Source organism: Mesoplodon mirus, assembly GCF_964341445.2.
Source record: "Mesoplodon mirus genome assembly, chromosome: 16".
Taxonomy (NCBI): Eukaryota; Metazoa; Chordata; class Mammalia; order Artiodactyla; family Ziphiidae; genus Mesoplodon; species Mesoplodon mirus.
Genome location: NC_138992.1, coordinates 31,483,028 through 31,505,071, shown reverse-complemented (window position 1 = coordinate 31,505,071; position 22,044 = coordinate 31,483,028). Strand labels below are relative to the sequence as shown.

The following is a 22,044-nucleotide window of genomic DNA, read 5'->3' as shown; positions in this document are numbered from 1 at the left end:
AATGTCATCCATATACCATGCAGATTGAAAACTAGGATCTTTGAGTGATGTATAGTCCTCTCCTTCATATCCACATGTGGCTTTTCAGGTTATAGTGACCTGTAAACCTAAAGACACATTATCTGCCTCCAGTGCATCCAATTTAAATGGTAAAGCAGCAGCAGGATAACCAAAATAAAAAGTTTCATTTCTGAAGGAGAGAATAGGAAGCACAAAACAATCAGTCATCCACAGGAATTTTCCCACTTGGAGGGAATGGCGAAGATTGAGAGTAGAATACATTTCTTGGTTTACTCATCTGGGACCCTGGGTTCTGTTTTCTGGAAAGTGTTTCTTTGTCCTTTATTCGTTATGGCCACAAAGGTTTGCATTGAAGAGGGGGTTTCATAGCTTTCATAGCCCACTTCTTCCTAGTGCAGATTAGGAAAAAAGTAGGAGTTACCTTAGGGGTTGAACAGGCTTTTTTTTTTAATATTTATTTTTTTTATTTTTTGGCCATGCTGCACAGCTCCCCAACCAGGGATCGAACCCAGGCCCACAGCAATGAAAGCATGGAGTCCGAACCACTGGACAGCCAGGGAATTCCTGAACAGGCTTTTGTAAATGGGCTAGTAATTATTTTTTTCTATACAGATCCTTCAAAAATTCAGGAGGCTGTTTGATTCTAGCCAGTTTCGAGTGTGAGTGACTCCAACCAAACACCTCATTGGACAAAGATTTTAAGCCTTGAGATTCTGTTCTTTTAGTTTCCACCCTCTGTGCCCTGCCTACTTCATTGTTCTCAATGGAAACCACCTTGATATCATCTGAAATCTGTGGGCTTGTGTGGGAAAGCAACCCCTTAATCCAGTTTGGCCAGCAGGCTCTCCCCATTTCTATGGCAAGGCCCCACTTTTTTTTTTTTTTTAAGATGTTGGGGGTAAGTTTATTAATTAATTAATTTATTTTTGCTGTGTTGCATCTTCATTTCTGTGTGAGGGCTTTCTCTAGTTGTGGCAAGCGGGGGCCACTCTTCATCGCGGTGCGCAGGCCTCTCACTATCGCGGCCTTTCTTGTTGCGGAGCTCAGGCTCCAGACGCTCAGTCTCAGTAGTTGTGGCTCACGGGCCTAGTTGCTCCACGGCAGGTGGGATCCTCCCAGACCAGGGCTTGAACCCGTGTCCCCTGCATTAGCAGGCAGATTCTCAACCACTGCACCACCAGGGAAGCGCCTCCCCCTTCTTTATATATAGTTTTCTTCCTGCAAGTTTAGGATAATTTCACATTATTCCAGTCATTTTTCAAAGAAGGATTTGTATAGCATTTTACAGTTTTCAAAACTTTTTCACAGAGCTTACAGTATCTGGTCCTTATTTATCACTACTCATTAAATACCACTGCATTTCATATATTCTATGACATAGGCTAAGTCTGACCTCAAGTTTGCACAAAAGAACTCTGAGCTTTGGAAAGGAGGTTACCTGCCCAGAGTTTGCTAATGATCGAATAAAGACTTGAACTCATATCATCTGATCCTAAAATGGCATGCTCTTCTCACCACAAAAATGCTGCCTCAAAATAGCAAACTTGAGAGTTAAGAAGAGGTTCGTGATATTTCATGTCCATTTTTGAGAGAGAAACAGGCACAAATATCAGTGGGCTGATGCGTGACCAAGGACAGATGTCAGTTAAAAAAAAAAAGCAGGGGGAACAATTTTCTAAATAATTTCATTTGCCATAATAGCAATGTCAGGTAGTAGGAACAAAAAAGTACCAAAAAAAGACAACCCCCAAAAGAGTACAGTGAGAGCTATAATTTCTTATATTTAAATGTGTTAAGAATACCAAGATGAGGGACTTCCCTGGTGGTCCAGTGGTTAAGACTCCACACTTCCACTGCAGGGGGTGTAGGTTCAGTCCCTGGTCGGGGAACTAAGGTCCCACATGCCATGCAGTGTGGCCAAAAATAAATAAATAAAGTCACTAAGTTTGGGGTGGTTTGTTATTTAAAAAAAAAAAAACACCAAAATGATAAGCCTCAACTTTTATGGAAAAATACTAGAATGATCTTACTTCAAAAGAGTCATAAGCTTGGTTTTATTTCTTGCTAAAATAAGGATTAATAATTATTAACAATATTAACAAGTAATAACAACAGGAGCAGAGTGTTCTGATTCTCTGGGGTAGTCTCTTTCTCTTGTAAGGAACCACCAAATTGTTTTCCAGAGTGGCTGTACCAGTTTGCACTGAATGAGAGTTCGTGTTGCTCCACATCCTCACTGGCATTTGGTGTTCTCAGTGTTCTATATTTTGACCATTCTCATAGGTGTGTACTGGTATCCCATTGTTTTAATTTGCATTTCCCTGATGACATATGATGTAGAGCACCTTTTCATATGATTATTTGCCACCTATATACTATCTTATTTGGTGAGGTATCTGTTAGGGTGTTTGGCCCATCTTATAATCAGGTTGTCTGTTTTCTTATTGTTGAGTTTTAAGAGTTCTTTGTATATTTTGGGTAACAGTCTATTATTGGATATGTCTTTTGCAAATATTTTCTTCCAGCCTGTGGCTTATCTTCTCATCCTCCTGGCAGGATTTTTTGCAGGGCAAAACTTTTAAATTTTGATGAAGTCCAGCTTGTCGATTCTGTATTTCATGGATCATGCTGTTGCTGTTGTATCTAAAAAGTCATCACCATACTCAAGGTCATCTAGATTTTCCAGAAGTTTTATAGTTTTACATTTTACATTTAGGTCTGTGATTCATTTTGAGTTAACTTTTGTGAAGGGTTTAAGGTCTGCATCTAGGTTCTTTTTTTTCATTTTTTTTTTTTTTGCATGTGAATATCCAGTTGTTCTAGCACCATTTGTTGAAGAGACTGTCTCTGCTCCATTGTATTGCCTTTGCTCCTTTGTCAAATATCAGTTGACTATTTTTATGTGGGTCTATTTCTGGGTTCTATATTTCTGTTCCATTGATCTACTTGTCTGTTCTTTCACCAGTACCACTGTCCTGATTACTGTAGCTTTATAGTAACTCTTGAAGTTGGGTAGTATCAATCTTCCAATTTTATTCTTCTCCTTCAATATTGTGTTGGTGATTCTGGGTCTTTTGACTCTCCATTTAAACTTTATAATCAGTTTGTCAATATCTACAAAATAACTTGCTGGCATTTTGATCGGGATTGCATTGAATTTATAGATCAAGTTGGGAAGATCTGACATATCAACAGTATTGAGTCTTCCTATCCATGAATATGAAATATCTCTCCATTTATTTAGTTCTTCTTTGATTTTATTCATCAGAGTTTTGTAGTTTTCCTCATATAGGTCTTGTACATATTTTGTTAGATTTATACCTAAGTAGTTCATATTTTGGATGCTAATGTAAATGGTATTGTGTTTTCAATTTCAAATTCCACCTGTTCATGCTGGTATATAGGAAAGCAATTGACTTTTGTATATTAACCTTGTATTCGGCAACCTTGCTGTAATCACATACTAGTTCCAGGAGTTTTATGTCAATTCTTTCAGATTTTCTACGTAGACAATCATGCTGTCTGTGAACAAAGACAGTTTTCTTTCTTTCTTCTCAATCTCTATACCTTTTATTTCCTTTTATTGTTTTATTGCATTAGCTAGAACTTTCGGTATGATGTTAAAAGGAGTGGTAAGAAGGAAAATTCTTGCTTTGTATCTTATCTTGGTGGGAAAACTTCAAGCTTCTCACTATTAAGTATGATGTTAGCTGTAAGTTTTTTGTAGGTATTCTTTATCAAGTTGAGGAAGCCCTCCTCTATTCTTACTTTACTGAGAGTTTATATGATGAATAGGTGTTGGATTTTGTTGAATGCTTTTTCTGCACCTGTTGATATGATCATGTGATTCTTCTTTTCTAGCCTGTTGATGTGATGCACTACATTAGTTGACTTTTGAAAGTTGAAACAGCGCTGCATAGCTGGGATAAATCCCATTTCATCATGATGTGTAATTCTTTTTATACATTGTTGGATTTGAAGCTTCTACCCTAAAGTTACACAGACCAGTTTTGCTCACATTTCATTGGCCAAGCAAGTTACATGACCACACTGAACTTCATAAGTGAGGGAAATGTGAATATATTTAGACAGCCCTCATGTCTACCGTAATTGTGACCTCTACTTGTAGCTCACTTACTACTTCATAATAGCTGTGACAAAGCTGTTGGAATGAATGGATTTGTGTTAAACTCTGAAACAATTTTGGAAATCAACTGTTAATTTCTATTTAATTGTTAATGCCAATCCTGGATTAGCCCAAAAGAAATTGTCAGATATTTGTCCGTATTTTGTTTAGATTTTCTGAGATTGAATTATGTTTATTATAGTAAGGAGCCCTGACAAACATAAATATAAGTGCACAAGCTTTTATACACAACTACAGTAATCTACTCATGAGTGTCCCCATATTGAGGTCTTGCAGGACCAAATAGGTAAATAAATCAACCTCTTTATGTCCAGATGTAATATCTGCTGATGGGAAGTCATTTTTCAGAATCTACCAACCTGTCTTCAGCCTGTTTCCATAAATCACTTCCCATATTAACATCAAGAAAATATTGACTCTAAAGTGATTCTGTGTGCAAAAGGGGATGAGACTTTCCAGGTGAGAGCAAGTGGGAATGGGTTCTGTGGACCCAAGATTTGGAAAGAGGTTGCGCTGACATTAAGTTAGGCATTTAATTGTGAGTCTCATCTTGGGGCTTAGGAGAGTTTTCCAATCAGTAGCAGAGAGGACCTTTTTTTTTTTTTTTAACATCTTTATTGGAGTATAATTGCTTTACAATGGTGTGTTAGTTTCTGCTTTATAACAAAGTGAATCAGTTATACATATAAATATGTTCCCATATCTCTTCCCTCTTGCATCTCCCTCCCTCCCACCCTCCCTATCCCACCCCTCTAGGTGGTCACAAAGCACCGAGCTGACCTCCCTGTGCTATGTGGCTGCTTCCCACTAGCTATCTATTTTATGTTTGGAGGACTTTTTGATTTTTGTTGTCAAGTCACTCAAAGGGTTTCGTGGTTTTCAGCATTGTTAGGGGAAACTGACACTTTGGTTGTTTATTTACTCAAGTGGCTTTCTTTGAATTTAGAGGGTGCCAAGCAAAGGAGTCATCAGACTAAGTAGAGCAGAATAACAAGGACACCTCCTGTGTTGCTTTATGCTTGTGATCTTTTATAAGTCAAGAACTTGATTTTTACCTACAGGCACCTTCTCCAAATATACTTTGGCTTAAAATACCACACCAGAATGAGTGGTTTAAGAACTCTGCAACAACATAATCTGGGCCTTAGTTTTGTAGTTTGCTACCTGAGTATTTTTAAACATCTTTATACACACACACATATCATATATATAAATATATGATATGTATGTAGTGTATATATGTATATATACTTGAGTTCTTACAGATAATTTCAGTTGTTCTACTCCTGTGGTCACAACGGTTATTTTTATAGATCTCCCATTAAAAAAATCTAAAGAATTACCTGTCATTGCTTGATAATTATCACAAATTTTTACCAGCTTAAAACGACACCCATTTATTAGTTCACAGTTCTGTAGGACACATGTCTGGCATGACATGACTGGGATCCTGCTTAGGGTATTGCATGGCTGAAATCAGGGTGTAGGCTGGGCTGAGTTCTTGTCCGGAGGCTCTGGGGGAAAGTCAGCTTCCAGGATCATTCAGGCTGTTGGAAGAATCCAGTTTTTTGCTGCCTGTCAGCTAAGGCATTGCTGACGGCTGCTCTCAGGTTCTTCCCACATGGTCCCCTCCATCTTCAAGCCAGGAAAGGTACAGCAAATCCTTCTTGTGTTTCGGATCTCCCTGATTGACTTTTCTGGAACCAGCCAGAGAAAGCCCTCTGCTTTTAAAGTTTTCATGTGGATGTGTTAGGCCCACCGAGATAATCTTTCTATCTTTACGTCAACTGGTTAGTAACCTTAATTATGTTTGCAAAATCCCTCTTGCCATGTAAAGTAACATAGTCATGGGGGCCATCTTAGAATTCTGCCTACTATACTTTATATAGGCATTCTCTGTTATATAGATTCAGTTTTTAGGTTGAATAACATGACAGCATTCAAAACATTAAATGTGAATCACCATAATGAATTATATTTAGGTTAAATTACTTTTATTGTGAACGTGATGCAAAGGATTTGTGGTATTGAAAAATACATACTTTAAAATAGATAGCTACTGGGAAGCAGCCGCATAGCATAGGGAGATCAGCTCCGTGCTTTGTGTTCACCTAGAGGGGTGGGATAGAGAGGGTGGGAAGGAGATGCAAGAGGGAGGAGATACGGGGATGTATGTATATGTAGAGCTGATTCACTTTGTTATAAAGCAGAAACTAACACACCATTGTAAAGCAACTGTACTCCAATAAAGATGTTAAAAAAAAAGAAACATACTTTTTAAATAAGTCTATAAATATATCAGATAAAAGTACATTTAAAAGACATATTTTAAAAAGCTATTATAGGGCTTCCCTGGTGGCGCAGTGGTTGAGAGTCCACCTGCCGATGCAGGGGATACAGGTTCGTGCCCCGGTCCGGGAAGATCCCCCATGCCGCGGAGTGGTTGGGCCCGTGAGCCATGGCCGCTGAGCCTGCGCGTCCAGAGCCTGTGCTCCACAACGGGAGAGGCCACAACAGTGAGAGGCCTGCGTACCGCAAAAAAAAAAAAAAAAAAAAGCTATTATAAACGCTCAGCATATGCCTAGAATTCTTTGATTCCATAAGATGACAGGGAGTAGCCTTATCTCCTCAATATATGCTATTAATCATGGTCTTGGTCATTCATTACTGACACAAACTCATAGACTTTAGAGCTAAAAGAGATCAGAGATCATCTGGCACCCTCCCCCTCCTTTGTTTTGTTTGTTTGTTCGTTTGGGTTTTTTTTTTTCGGTACGCTGGCCTCTCACTGTTGTGGCCTCTCCCGTTGCGGAGCACAGCCTCCGGACGCGCAGGCTCAGCGGCCATGGCTCACGGGCCCAGCCGCTCTGCAGCACGTGGGATCTTCCTGGACCAGGGCATGAACCTGTGTCCCCTGCATCGGCAGGTGGACTCTCAACCATTGAGCCACCAGGGAAGCCCTCTCCTTTTTTTTTTTTTTTTCCATAAATGAGGAACCTGAAACTCGGAGAGGGATATGACTCAGAGAAGGCCATAGAGCCAGCTAGTCAGTGGTAAAGACTGGCCTAGAATACATGTTTTCTGATTTCCTTTCTGGTAGAAATAATAGTAACAGTACCATTAATTGAAGATTTTCTATATAGCAGGCACTATCCTAAGCACTTATATATTATTTTCCTTAACCGTCACAAAAATTATATCAGGTAGGCATTACAATTATCATTGCCATTTCTCAGTTTGAGAAAGCTGAGTCACAGAGAAAGTAACTTGCTTCATGTCACCCAGCTAGTACATGATAGAGTAGGGATTCTAAGAGAAACAGTTGGACACCAGGGCCTGACCTCTTCACTATTCTCTGCTCTTTCCACCCCACCAGCTGCTTCTAGCAGGGCCTTCCACATGTACTCATAGAGTTAGCTTAGTATCATCTCCATGGACAGCTGTCCAAGCTACCCACTGGTTATATTCTGACAACAAAATAGTGAATAGCAGAGAACTTGGAGTCAGGTAACTGTGTATAAACTCTGGTTCTGTCATTTTCTGTTTGGCTTCAGGGAATTGTGTAACCCGCTGGGACCCTTGGATACTGGATCTGTAAAATGGGGATTATGAGAGTTGTTCTAAAGAGGACACATGTAAAAAGCAATCTGTAAACAAAAGGATTACATGCTCATTGTATTGTTATTCTTTGCCAAATGGTGACTAGTTCTCATCACCCTGTAATAGCGGATTTTCAAGTCACTTTTGCTGTGATAAGAGTCAGGCATTAAATGAAAACCAATAGATTTTTGACACTGCAAAGGCCATGTCCTGAGACCTTTAGGAAGTCATGTTTTCTGTACTTATCCTCATTCTGCATTTTCAAACGTCACTGAAGTTGTATATCTCACTTGGTGGTGGTTTTTCATTCTTCATAGGCATTCTTCACAGGAAGTGAACGGTAAAGCTACACGGAAAGGCCAGGACTCAGCCATTGGCCTGGCTCCCTCACATCAGCCCAGCACCTTTCATGATTCCAGTTCACACCTGGACAAAATTTTACTACTTTTTTTTAATTAATTTTTTTGGAGTATAGTTGATTTACAATGTTGTGTTAGTTTCTGCTATACAGCAAAGTGAATCAGTTATACATATACATGTATCCTCTCTTTTTTAGATTTCTTTTCCAATATAGGTCATTACAGAGTACTGAGTAGAGTACCCTGTGCTATACAGTAGGTTATTAGTTATCCATTTTATACATAGTAGTGTCTATATGTCATTCCCAATCTCCCAATTTATCCCTCCCCCACCCTTTCTTCCCTGGTAACCATAAGTTTGTTTTCTACATCAGTGACTCTATTTCTGTTTTGTAACTAAGTTTATTTGTACCATTTTTTTAGATTCCACATATAAGCGGTATCATATGATATTTGTTTTTCTCTGTCTGACTTACTTCATTCAGTTTAATGTGGCCATTTGGGGATCACTCTCAAATGAAATCATAAATATTGAATGTATGGCTATCAAGGTCTACTCTTCCTCCCCGTCCTTTTTGTTATTGTTGTTGTTCTTTCATCCTCTTTGTTTTATGTATATGTGTATTTTTTGCTATACTGTTTGAAAGTAAGTTGCAAACAATGTAACATTTCATGTCTAAACACTTCAGCGTATGTATTTCCTAATGATAAGGAAATCTTTTATAATACATGCCACTATCTACCTAGGGAAATTAACAATTTTCTTATCCCATCTAATACCCAATTCATATTCATATTTTCCCTACTTGTCCTACTATTGCTTTTAGTGTTTTGCTTTTAGGGTTTCTTTTTTTGTTGTTTTTCTTTTCTTGAAAAGAAACCAGTCCGAGTATACTTATAGCATTTACTAGTTACATCCCTGTGATATTTTTAAAGCTGGAACAATTCCCCCACCTTGTTAGTTTGTTTTCATGATATTAACTTGAAGAGGCTAGGCCAATTCTCTTGAACAAAATCCCACGCTCTGGGTTTGTCTGATTTTGTGTGTGTGTATCCTTTATCTTGTTATTCTATCCTCTCTCTTTTTGAAACCTTAGACGTTGGTTGCAAAGACCTGATTAGAAACCGGTTGTGCACTTTGGTCTAGAACAACTTGATAGGTACTATTAGTGCTAAGTTTGCTCACTTGATTAAGAGGATAATAGCCAGGTTTTCCAGTAGTAAAGTACCTGTTTTCCGTGAACAACTAGAACTGATTTGTGGGATGATTTTTTTGGCTCATATGAATATCCTTTTATCTAGTGACATTAGCATCCATTGATGTGCCTTATTTGAATCATTTATTCCATTGGAGGTGGCCAATTGGTAATTTTAAAATTTTCTCACTTTTTACATGTATTAACTAACCATTTCTCTGGAAGGAACAGCCTTCCCTCATCAATGGGGGATGCTTTAGCTCCTCTCAGTAGTTCATATCAGTACAACATGTTTTACTATCAGTTATCTAAAATAGGCTTAGATTATGGAACTGAGTTGTAGATCAGTGATAACATATTTTATATATACTTTTTAAAGCATTTTGATGTACATTAAAGTTGGAAGTGGAGAAGACATGAAATTTAAAGCAGTGTTTCAAAATGGTGAGCAGACATTATAAGAGGTTTGATGGAAAGGATTTCCACAAGTCACTGTCAATAGCACCAAATATTTATTGATCTAAAATAAAATTATTAATACCAGGCACTAAAAGAGCTTACCATATCCCAAAATACTAATGATATGAATAGTCAATGTGGATAAATATTTAGACCTGACAGGAAGTAAATTAATACAAGTAATTTGAACCATCCCCCTGTTGCTCCAGCTTTAGTCATCTCTCAGCTCCACATTCCAACATGCAAGGCCTTTGATACCTGGGGCTGTTTCTTGGATCCCAATCTGCCCATTTTTCAAGCCCAGCTCAAATCCCAGCTCCCTCTGTGATGCTCCTTCCTCCCTGTCCTCTGCAGATGGCACTTCGTACCTCTGTTACATCTGTGGTACTTGACTCAGTTTCCTGTTTGGTCTTCTAATTGGCTTCCATGAGCAAACCTCCTATTCAAACTGTTGAAGATCCTTAAGAACATGACTTTCCATGACCAAAAATTTAAAAGCTCTTTTTTCACATGGCATTGCTGGGTTTTGCATTCCTTATGAGGATCTCTCTGAAAGTTACGAACAGATGTGAAAGTGTTATCAGGCAAGGCTATCTCCTTAGTGTAGCTTTCTTTACTTTCTAATACTGATCACCCTGCAAAAACAGGTTTTTGTGTGAAAGTTAAAGCTAGAATTGAGGATTACTCACCACTTATTCTTTGGAAATAATGTGAAGGCCTACTTCTTTGACTATGACAAAAAGAAAAAAGAAACAGACAGGCATAAATTAATCTTGATTTAAATATTACAATGAAAACAAAGCTTATTTTACATAGCTTGAACCTTTTTGTTCCTTTTGTTACCAATTTGAACACTGTTTTAAATGAAAATAAAACAATGGTATTCTGTGCTTCTTGAAGATTTTTTAGAAAGTTTTTATCCCACTCAACAAGACATGATTTGAAATACCTTTTCTCTCTGTCTCCTTCATAAAAGCATTTTGTATTTATGCAGGTTTTTCATCTGAGGACCTCAAAGCATTGGCTGCCATTTTTTGTTACCAGGTGATGATGACAAAACTATCACCCCTTTTGTTTTCTGTCCGTGCAGAAGCCAGTGGTAAAAAGCTACGGAGCACCGTGCAGAGAAGTACAGAAACAGGCTTGGCTGTGGAAATGAGGAACTGGATGACTCGACAGGCAAGCCGAGAATCTACAGATGGCAGCATGAACAGCTATAGCTCAGAAGGAAAGTGAGTGATGCTGGCTGTGCCGTGGTCTCCATGCCTTGCTGGAGACCTTCTCTACCTCACTCTCTGTGCTTTCACCAAAGCTAACTCACATGCCCTAGAGCACCATTTTAACTTTCACTGGCTGATTTGCTGTGAAGAAAACTTCTGCTTACCTGCCACTGAGAAATGTGACATATCTGGCTTTTTATATCAATGGAAATAGGTTTGGGGATAAAGTGTTTCAATTTAAGGGCAAGATGCTAAAATGTGACTGTCACGAATAGAAGTTTGCTCTACCTTGAAATAATACATAAAAGCACAGAAATAACAAGCACTTGTGCCCATGCCACATGTACGATGCTAATTTTTAAAATCTTTGCTCTAAGAGTTATTACTAAAAAATATAGACTATCGACACATACTTAGTTCCATCCAGTAACAAACAGTTTGGATAAATCTAACAGCCAAAATGAAATGCCACAAAGTTGGTGAGCCTTTCCTTTATGTAGTTATCATGTAGCTTTCCCTTGACGCCACTGTGTCTGAGATATTTTTAAAGCATTTGTCAAGATTGTACAGCCCTGTCACCAACAAATTAACAATAATTAGCAACTGCAGATCGTAGATGGGTGCGTAAAGGACATTAGTAGAGGAAAGTGAGGTTTACTGACCTCATCTGTCATCACCATGGAAGCATCAGGTGCTTAGGCAAATATGTGTAGTCAGTTCACAGACGTGAGGCCATAGAAGCAGCTGGCAGAGTGTTGATGATTTGCCCTAGGGATCATTTGTCTAGCACAATTATTACAAGAGATTATACAAGAGATTTATATGGTTTCCATACATTTATAAATAAGGTTATATGGGATATTTATGGAAGCATTAAAAATGTTCAGATTAACTGTATATTTGGGAATTAAGCTTGGGGGATGAAACAGATTTGATGTTAATCAAGGAAGTCTTAAAAGAGATGGAGAATCAAGTAAAAAAGAAATGTGCAGTGAGCACTCATCACTGCAAAGCACTGCGTTAGACACTGTTAGGGATATAAAAATGTTTAAACTATGACCCCTGTGCTCCAGGTGTTTATAGTCTTATTGGAGAAATGGGATGAATACTCATAAATTCATTCAACAGGTATTTCCATACCTTCTAGTGTTCTAGGCACTTTGCTATGAGTTGGGGATATATGTCATACGAGGAAGCAAAAATCAGTTGGTGGTTAGACCATAGCCTCTAGAATCATATAGGCTTAAATTCTCATCTGTTTTTTGGTGCTGTAGAAATTTGGGCAAGTTATGTAATTTTTTAAAGATTCATTTTAATTAATTGATTGAGTTTAACAAGTACTTACAGTATTTCAGGCATGGTTCTAGTGCTGGATATATATCAGTGAACAAATAAGAAAAAAAACCCTACCCTCATCAAACTTACAGTCTAACAGATAAGATGGACAATAAACTTGAAAGATTGTTCAAATAAAAGGAAAATATATAATATTTACTATATAATAGATTAGGTGGTATAAGTGCTAAGGAGAAAAAGGTGAGAGAGATGGCAGAGGTTAAGGGTAGGGTTTTATGTAGGTTAGACAGGGAAAAGGGAACATTTGATTAAAAATCTGAAGGAAGTTAGTGAACACATGAATGTCTGAAGGAAGAACATTTCAGGCTGAAGCAACGCTGAGGCTGGAGCTTACCTGGCATCAGTAGTGGGAATGGTGGCACTGGGGAATGAGGGCAGGAGTAGTAAAAAACTAGGAATTAAGATATGGGGGGGCAGGGGTGGACAGGTTGTGTTGTCTTTATACATCATTGCAAGGACTTTGCTTTTACCCAGATCGAGATGAGAAACCAATGGAGGATTGTGAGCAGACGCCTGACATTATCTGGCTTCAGTTTTAACAGATCACTCTGATTGCTGTGGGAGTGGAGAGGAAGGTGGCAATGGGGAGATCATTCAGAAGGCTGTTGCAGCAATACAGAAAGAGAAAATGATGGCTTGGACCTGAGTGGTAGCATTAGTGAGGTCGGATTCTGGATGTATTTTGACAGTAGAGATAATAAGCTTCAATAATGCATTTGATATGAATGTGAGAGAAAGAGTGTATTAGTTTGCTAGGGCTGCCGTAACAAAATACACAGAAACAGTACCACTTCAACAGCAGAAATTTATTTCCTCATAGTTCTGGAGGCTAGGAATCTAAGATCAAGGTGTCAGCAAGTTTGGTTTCTCCTGACACCTCTCTCCTGGGCTCCCAAATGGCCACCTTCTCGTGTCCTCACATGGTCTTTTCTCTCTTCATGGATACCCCCGGTGTTTCTTCTTCTTATAAGGACACCAGTCATATTAGCTTAGGGCCCCACCTTTATGACCCATTTAACTTTAAATATCCCTTTAAAGGTTCTACATCCAAATACAGTCATACTGAGGATTACGGCTTTAATATTCAGTCCAGAGGAAAGACAACTCCAGGGTTGAGCAATTGAAAGAATGAAGTTGCCATTTAAGATAGGAATCCTCTGAGAAGAGCAGAGTTTGATGTTTTGTTTGTTTGGGGGTTGAGAGTCAGCTTGGGACAAGTTGAGTTTCAATTGCCTATTAGACATTCAAGCAGGTAAGGAGACAGAGCGTTAGAATACAGGTCTGGGGCCCAAGTGAGAGGCCCAAGCTGGAGATGTCAGTCTAGGCGATATGAGTATAGATGGTGTTTAAAACCTTGAAACTGGATGAGACTGCCAAGGGAATCAGGACTTACAGAGAAGAAGTCAAAAGATGGAGCCTCCTATATTTAGTGGTAAAATTAGCAAAGGAGACTGAGGAAGAATAGCCAAAGAGGAAAACCAGGAGGCTAGAGAGTCCAGGAAGCAAACTGGAGAAAGTGTTTCAAGGAAGAGGGAGGGATCAATTGGGTCAAATGAGGCTAATATGTTCAGTTGGATAAGTCTGGAGTATTAACGGTCAGATTTACCACTGTGGCTGTTAGGTAACCTTGATCAGAGAAATTTTGGTGGAGTGGAGAAAAATTGAGGAAGAGAGCAAGGAAAAACTGATTCGATTTTCAAAGGAGAATGAGAGGAAAGAAATTGAAGGTGGTACATAGAGACAGCTCTACGAAGTTTCAAGGAGAGAAACGGGGTGGTAGCTGGGGAGGGAAGGAGGTTAGGAAAGGGATTTTTTTAAGGTGGAAGAAATAGCAGTGTGTTTGGGTGTTGATGGGAATGATCTGATCTGAAGACTTTCTTCACCGATAAAATGGGTTAAATAATAGAACCTCTCTCATAGTGCAGCTGAGAGATTCAGTATGCTAATGCCTGTCATGGAATAAGTGCTCAAAGTGTACTGAGTGCTATACATAGACATCACAGTTCATGCCCTCCAGACAAGGAAAAGAAAGGCACATAAACAGAGGCTTGCAATACAGGACGAGGGCTGCTAGAGGATAAGGAGGGAGAGCGCGGTGCAGGTGCAGTGGGGTGGTTGGGATCCAATTAATGTAAGTAGCAAAATAGAGGTACCAACTGCTCCTGCCACGGAAAGGGGGCTAGATAGAAACAGGAGTCGAGGGTTTAATCCTGTGTGTTATTTTACTTTTAGTCTGATTTTCCCTGGTGTCCGCTTGGCCTCTGATAGCCAATTCAGTGATTTTCTGGATGGCCTTGGCCCTGCCCAGCTAGTGGGGCGCCAGACTCTGGCCACACCTGCCATGGGTAAGAATTTCTGTCATGTGATTCATTGTTTTTCTTTTAGATTATTGAAAACCACATTCTTTAATTTCATAGGATCTTTAACAGTATTATCAGGAATGAGTATCTTAGATTTAAACAAAAAACTTTGACTAAATTTTTCCATTTTAATTTATATGCTTTTTAAAGTAAGGTATCATTGATAAATTTTTAAATATATTTGAATTTGGGAAAAGATGTAGGAAATGATAAAACAATGTTAAACCAAGGTCTTTGGCACAAATATTTCTCTTACTGTTTGTTTCTTCCTCACACGCCATCAGGTGACATTCAGGTAGGAATGATGGACAGAAAGGGACAGCTGGAGGTGGAAATCATTCGGGCCCGTGGCCTTGTTGTAAAACCAGGTTCCAAGACACTGCCAGGTAAGAACAGAAGAGATTCTTCTATTATTGTTCATAAGCCACACTTTTCAATTCAGAGACTTTGTTTTTGATTAGATAATGGAAACTTCTCTCTTAAATGATCAAGGATACTAATAAATGAGACAGTTAAGTGGTAGTTTGTGTGTCTGTCCTGAGTGAGCACCCAGTGAGGGTGGCCAGATGGGGATAAGACAAGTCGTTAGATAAGCACATATGTGGTAGAAACCACTGCAAAATAAAACCTATCACATTCATTTTATATGACGTGTACATAAGAAGTTCTTGTTAGCTAGTGTTTTGTGTTATTCTTCAGTTTATCTGGAGCTTCTAAATTCTCCTTAAGAATCCTTAGAGTCCTGGAATTAGAATAAAAATAGCTACAGGCTCCCAAAGTAGCATAAGCCCATATGTGAAGGACATTCTAAGATTCTTACTTCCTGTAATGTATAGAGAGGCACCATTATAAGTTTTTATTGTGATGTCACATATTTCATACCGAAATGTCATAATCTAAGGTGCTTAGAGCCATGGGGAATGCCACAGATTCCAGATGTCTGATGCAGAGATGGAGAGAACGTTGGATCTGATGTACAGAACAATTCGGAAACTTGGTTTCTTACCTCAGCACCTCCACTGACTGAACTGTAATTTTGAATCTCTAGCTTCCCTGTCCCTGCAGAAATTCCAAATTGTAATGTATGTTACCTATTGTACAACCTTGCAGTGGTGATTAAGACAGTTGTGTTCATAAACATCTTGGCGCTTAGTCAGCTGACTCTGCTAGAAAGAATCCTGCAGTTTGTACGTGCATGAAAATGTTTTTATGAAGAGTCTGTCAGAAAAACTTCAACCCATGGTATTCATAATTAGTTGCCTCTTCCTGGCTAATTTGAACATATTACATCAAACCCCACCCCTGTTGTGTACCCACACCATCAATAAATAAACCCTTTTGAGTGATCAATGATTTGTGGGGATGGGTGAGTAAAACAATATAATTTCGAGCACGTTTAATTAGATTTAAGTATTGACACATGAAAAACTGAGCGAGACATCTTTCTTGAAATTGTTAGGGAGTGGAAGCATTTCCCCTTTTCTTAATGCGGTTGTTCAAATCCATATAACCAGTTGATGGCAAAATAGTAATCAACTCAGAGGCTGTGTTAACATTACCTAAAACTACCTGAATGGCTGATAGTTATCTATTGTTTAGCTAATGATTTTGATGTAATGTGGAAAGGCCAGTGATTTTTGACCGCTGGCTCTTCCAGCCTAAGATTAAGCTGTGGCAGATGTCACCCGTGAGCTGGGTGTTCCGTAACCATAGCTCATCACTTAACTCTCCTCTGTGTTTTCTTTCCCAAGCACCATATGTAAAGGTGTATCTATTAGATAATGGAGTCTGCGTAGCCAAAAAGAAAACAAAAGTGGCAAGAAAGACGCTGGAACCCCTCTACCAGCAACTGTTATCTTTTGAAGAAAGTCCCCAAGGAAAGGTTTTACAGGTATTTACTGAATTATATATTCCTTACCTAAGAAAGTGTCTTCATGGAGTCAAACTCTGTATCCAACATCTTTTCTTATCGCATCCTTTTCCATTCCTCACAGCTGAAATTCTTGGGAAACTTCAAAGTAGTGGCCAGTGCTATAAAGCTATACACACTAGGGAACTATCGATATATTCAATATCCTGTAATAAACCATAATGGAAATGAATGTGAGAAAGAAAAAAGCTGTACACACTGTTGTTTCCTTTAAAGTGACTATAGACTTGTAAACCCCCATCACACATAAGCTCCCATCTTCCTTGATTGCTTATGAGCTTAACACTCCTGTAAAGTTTTCCTAACGTACCTTCAGATTCTAGTAAAGACAACTATCCCAGTAATTAAATACAACTACATAACTTGATGTTTGATGTCAGCACATTAACTGAATGTATTTTAGTTTACAAGCTTTTACATACATGATTATACTGACATTGCTCTTTTAATTTTGCCAACAGATCATAGTCTGGGGAGACTATGGCCGCATGGATCACAAATCCTTTATGGGAGTGGCCCAGATACTTTTAGATGAACTGGAGCTATCCAATATGGTGATTGGCTGGTTCAAACTTTTCCCCCCTTCCTCCCTAGTAGATCCAACCTTGGCCCCTCTGACAAGAAGAGCTTCCCAATCATCTCTGGAAAGTTCAACTGGACCTTCTTACTCTCGTTCATAGCAGCTGTAAAACTGTTGTCATAGCAACCAGCGTTACAAAAAAAAAAAAAAAAACCCACAGGTCGCAAACCCTGGTAACACTGCATGCTTAGTGTTGTGTCTTCTGAGCCTGTTTCTAGGGGTACAAAGCGATCCTGTGTTCTCAGAGGAGGTTGCACACATTGTGCCCTAAGGGAGGCCCTCAGGTGAGAGAGCGGAGCTGTGACGGGCTATCAGGCTTGGAGTTCAGGGACACTCACGTGTTGGTCCAACCTGAAGCCGTGGACTAATCGCAAAGAATCAGTTTCATGCGACAGAAGCCCTTTTCAATGGCACCTTTATATTTTTATCGTTCCTGTTTCTTCATTTCTCTGACCCCAAAGTCCTGTGACACCACAGAAATGGAGCTATCCAGCCATTAAGCCATGTTACAAGTCAAGGCATGAAGTCCTAGGAAGCATCAGGTGAAAAGCAAGAGACCAAAGACTTGGTCCAGGACAAAAATGTCAGCCCTCCTCTGGACGGGGACGGGAGCAGCCAGTCCAACGTGACAGCGTGAACAGTGGCAGACTTCAGAGCTCCAGCAGGCATGGCACTCACTAATGCCAAGATGAATTGGACTCTGAAAGACAAAATTCTGTGGCTACACTGTACTGAATGAAATGAAAGAAACTTTTTTTTGCATGGACACAGATTAGCTGAATACTTAAATTATTTTCTCGGGGCTGCAACTTGCAAAAAATAAAAATAAAAATCAGCCATTTTCAACAATTTATATTATTTTTAAAAATAAATTTCACTAGTGCATGGTTTTAAAAAAGGGAGAGAATGCAACAGGGTGATACAAAGACACACCATGTTTATTCTTTAAAGTAATCATAGTCTGTGTTTTGGCAGACATTACAGAAGAAAATACTTTCTAGAAAATACTTAAAATTCTCTTCATGTGACAAATAAGTAAAACATATTCAATTTATTTCCATGTTAAATATACAGATCTTAAAGTTCAATATGTGCAAAGTGTTCACATCTTTCTTCCTCTATCTCACTTTTCTTCTTCTCTCTCTTTTAAGCTTTTATTTTCTTTCTCCCTACCAGAGTGAACATTATGCTAAAAAATTACAAGTTTCTGACCTGATACTCTCTTATACCCCATGTTTGATTCAGAGCTGTAGATGCTTCTGAATCTCTGAATTTCTCAAAGGGGGAAAAAACTAAGAGCTTGCTTTATTTCAAGCATGTTGAAAAGGATTTTGCAACATGACTTGGGAGTACATTAGAGTAAGTCAGCATGTATTTGATAAAGAAGATATTTGAACTTTTGCAATTTACCGTACAGTGCATGGTAATTTTATTTTCATCTTCAAAGTTCAGTTTACAGGAAAATCCTAAAATCATGTGGCCATTGTAATGTCTAATAAATTTGTTTTTAGCACCAGCATTATTCATACAGGGGTTAAAGTATTATTTCTAGAAGGCCTTAGGTTTTGTGTTTTGTTTTCTAATTAATTAAAGCATAAAGCAATTCCTTTAGCCAATTTCCATTTACTATGTGAATAGAAACGCTGCTAACAATTTGGAGCCCTGAAACACAAGGCTGTTTATTAATTCATTTTTCTGTAGTAAAATTCAATTTTTCACAAATTGTATTTCTAAAGAAATATAGCAAACATAAATTTGCAACAGATAATTTTAGAGCTCCAATTTTTAGGTGACTCAAAAAAGTCAGTCTGCCTATTAACAGTTCTTTGATGCCATCACCGAAAGTCTGCACACAAATCCCCAAAATCAAACCCCTGCCTTTGGTTTTACAGTTATTACCATTGGGTGGTGCTGCAAGGTCAAATTTCTCTTAAGTTCCCCGACTTAGGAGAAAAGTCACCGACCGAGTAATGTAATAAACCACCCATACTTCTTTGTTTCTTTCTGTGCACTTTGATAACACATTCTTATAGATGGATTTTAACTTCTTGCAACAACTTTTGAAATCCACGTACATACCATCTGTTTAAGGCCACGCACAAAAATTGCTCTCTTGTGTTCCTTTTTAAATTCAATGTTGACCATTCAAAACTATCATGCTTGATATGGTGCAAAAGTTAAAAATGAGTATCACTAAAAATGCCTTCTCTTTATGTGGTGCAATACGAAATACACCGAGACTGTGTCTTGACATTCTGAGACCTACGATGGACCCAGGTAAAGTTGAAAAGAATGAATAAAACTCTACTGAAATAATTTAGACACTTGTGTACCAGCAACAATTGACTTAATAGACTATAGTGTCTATACTCTCCCTTAGAATAAACCGTTTACCATTTTCCTGATACTAAGATTCAGTCACATAATCTTTTGTGCATATTCCTATATAAATTATTTCTAATTTTAATAAGAAGGACATGACTGTATGGAATATTTGTACATACCTGTCATTATGTAGTATTTATTTTAATGTTGGTGTATTTTTTTTTAATTTTCACATGTCTGCACCTCGACTTGTGGTTTAGTCATGTAAATAGCACTATTCCAGTGACCATTGCTGCCCTGTACATAGTATGTTTTAAAAGCAAAGGGAATTCCAGTTGGAAAAAAAAAGGGCAGATTAGTCCTGTAATGAACACCAACTAATGTAAAACTCAAATTCATTCTCGTGATGGTATTTAACACTTTAAATAAAACATTTTCTTTGCAGACGTTGTATGCATGGCCTTCTGACTTCTTCCCACACATTCCCAAGCCTGCTACAGCCCATTCCCTGAGCCCGCACATGATTTAAAGACAATGAAATCATCTTTTCTGCCTCTCCATGACAGAAGCAAACCGCTAGTCTTAGCAGATAGCCCTCAGTAGAGCACTTCTTTAAAATGCCAAAGGATTTCGGCTCACATCATTGAAAGTGGTTGCTTTTTAAAAAGATTATTGCAGATTGAGGTGCTTTCTGATGAAATGACTCAGCAACTCACAGATTTAAATGAGTGAGATTTCTGAGTCAGTGTGGCCTCCACGGACAGCAGTCAAAGAGAATCACGCACAGGCTCTGCCATTCCCTGGTTGGAGATGGCGAGGGTGACAGTGGACACTACACTATGTGTTTCCACTGATGTGTCAGCTCAACTTTGGGGGAGACTGGGGTGGGGTGCATTTTCAGTTGGGGACACACACGTGGTAACCTGACATGGAGCAACTGATATATAACAACCTGTCCAGAGACTGGCTTCTGTCGCGTGAGTATGAGTGGAGGAGACTCCATACCCTTCTAGGGTGGTTCCTCAAACTGCGAGAAAGAACCCCAGCAGAGTTCCAGTGGAAGTCCTCCCCGGCTCTAAATTTAAGAGCGAGTTTGATTCATTAGAAATCCAATTGAAATCCAAACCTAGTTCTCTCTCCATGCCTTGAACCAGCCGTTTCTTTCATTTCCAAGGACTCGATTCCAGCCCAGTCCCCCATATCTATCCCCTATTTTCACTATTTAATATATACTCTCTGCTCTAGCAAGCTATTTCTTTGCTGTTCATACACTCCTAAAAATCTCCTTGCCTTTTTTATATGCCCTCTCCTGAAAAGCCCTTCTACTTTCTCAGAAGTAATCCATGTTAGTCCCTTCCTGCAATTCCTGGCTCAGGACTGAGCTCTCCTATAGCAGTTCCTGACTAAACCCTAACCACGTGGCTGCATCGACGCCAACACCTTCACTTTCCCAGGAACTCCAGACACCGAGGGTCCACAAGCAAAGATGAAGGACATGATGGTCACTATCATGGGGGCTGTGGGAGAATTGGCCAAGAAATCACCAAAGCTGTCTGTCTGTACTGACTTAACCTTTAACATTCCTGGCATAAAAATCACATTCTCTGCATGTTTGTCTCCACTCACACAGCTCATGATGCCTCAATATCCTCTAGCATCCATGGACTTAACAGAAGTTCACACATCCACCTTTGGTTTGTGAAATGTGTATTGAGAAGCAGTGTGTAAGAGGGAATAAAAAACACAAACAAAAACAATCTACGGCACTCAAATTCTTCATATGACTTAAGTCACTTAGTCTCTCTGGCAATCATTTCTTTCACCTGGGAAATAAGGAGTTTGAGTTAAACACTCTTCCATCATTAAATCAACACTTTGACTAACTTATAAGCTCCTTCAAGGAAGGGACCATATATGGGTTTTTTACCCCCTCTTTTGTATCCTCAGTGATAAGAACAATGCTGGACACATAGATGTTCCATAAATATCTGCCAAATTAATGAATATTTAGTCCTTGCTATTTTGAGACACTATTTAAGGCATTGTAGTGAACAGAAAAAGCATGGCCCTATCCCCATGGGACTTTAATTCTACTGAGAAAGACACACATTGGGTAAAAAATTACAAGTAAGGTAACTTTCCAAAGGGGATAAAAGCTATGGGAATATACAGCAGTGTTTTAACCCAGTCAAGAGAGTCGAGGAAGGCTAATATCTATAAAAATGAACAGGAGTTAAATATATGGTGATGGTGGCAATGGGAGAGGGGAGTTAGGTGAAGAATATTCCAGGCAGAGAGAACAGCAGCTGAGAAATTTGAGGGTAGGGAACTGTAACTCCACCACTTAGTACTGTGTCTAAAGCAAAGGTGAGTTCATATGAAGTGCTTATGAGTGAACAAATGAATAAACAATACAGATTTCTGCAGCCTAAGCTATTTCTGAACCATTGAGGGTTTCCTTGAGAAGATAGTTTTAACTTAAACTTGATGT

The 22,044-nt window shown here is 38.8% G+C and overlaps 1 protein-coding gene across 9 annotated transcripts in view; it reads left to right on the top strand.

Moving 5' to 3' along the window:
* Positions 1-19,959, top strand: part of RIMS2 (regulating synaptic membrane exocytosis 2) — a 587,388-nt gene extending 567,429 nt beyond the window's left edge. For all 9 annotated transcript variants that reach the window (XM_082600831.1, XM_082600834.1, XM_082600833.1 and 6 more), the window contains 5 exons: positions 10,873-11,014; positions 14,591-14,703; positions 15,003-15,104; positions 16,470-16,609; positions 17,110-19,959. In XM_082600831.1, coding sequence (XP_082456957.1) covers positions 10,873-11,014; positions 14,591-14,703; positions 15,003-15,104; positions 16,470-16,609; positions 17,110-17,328 — 716 coding nt within the window. In that variant the 3' untranslated portion in view covers positions 17,329-19,959. The remainder of the gene's footprint in view (positions 1-10,872; positions 11,015-14,590; positions 14,704-15,002; positions 15,105-16,469; positions 16,610-17,109) is intronic.
* Positions 19,960-22,044: the final 2,085 nt, after the last annotated feature.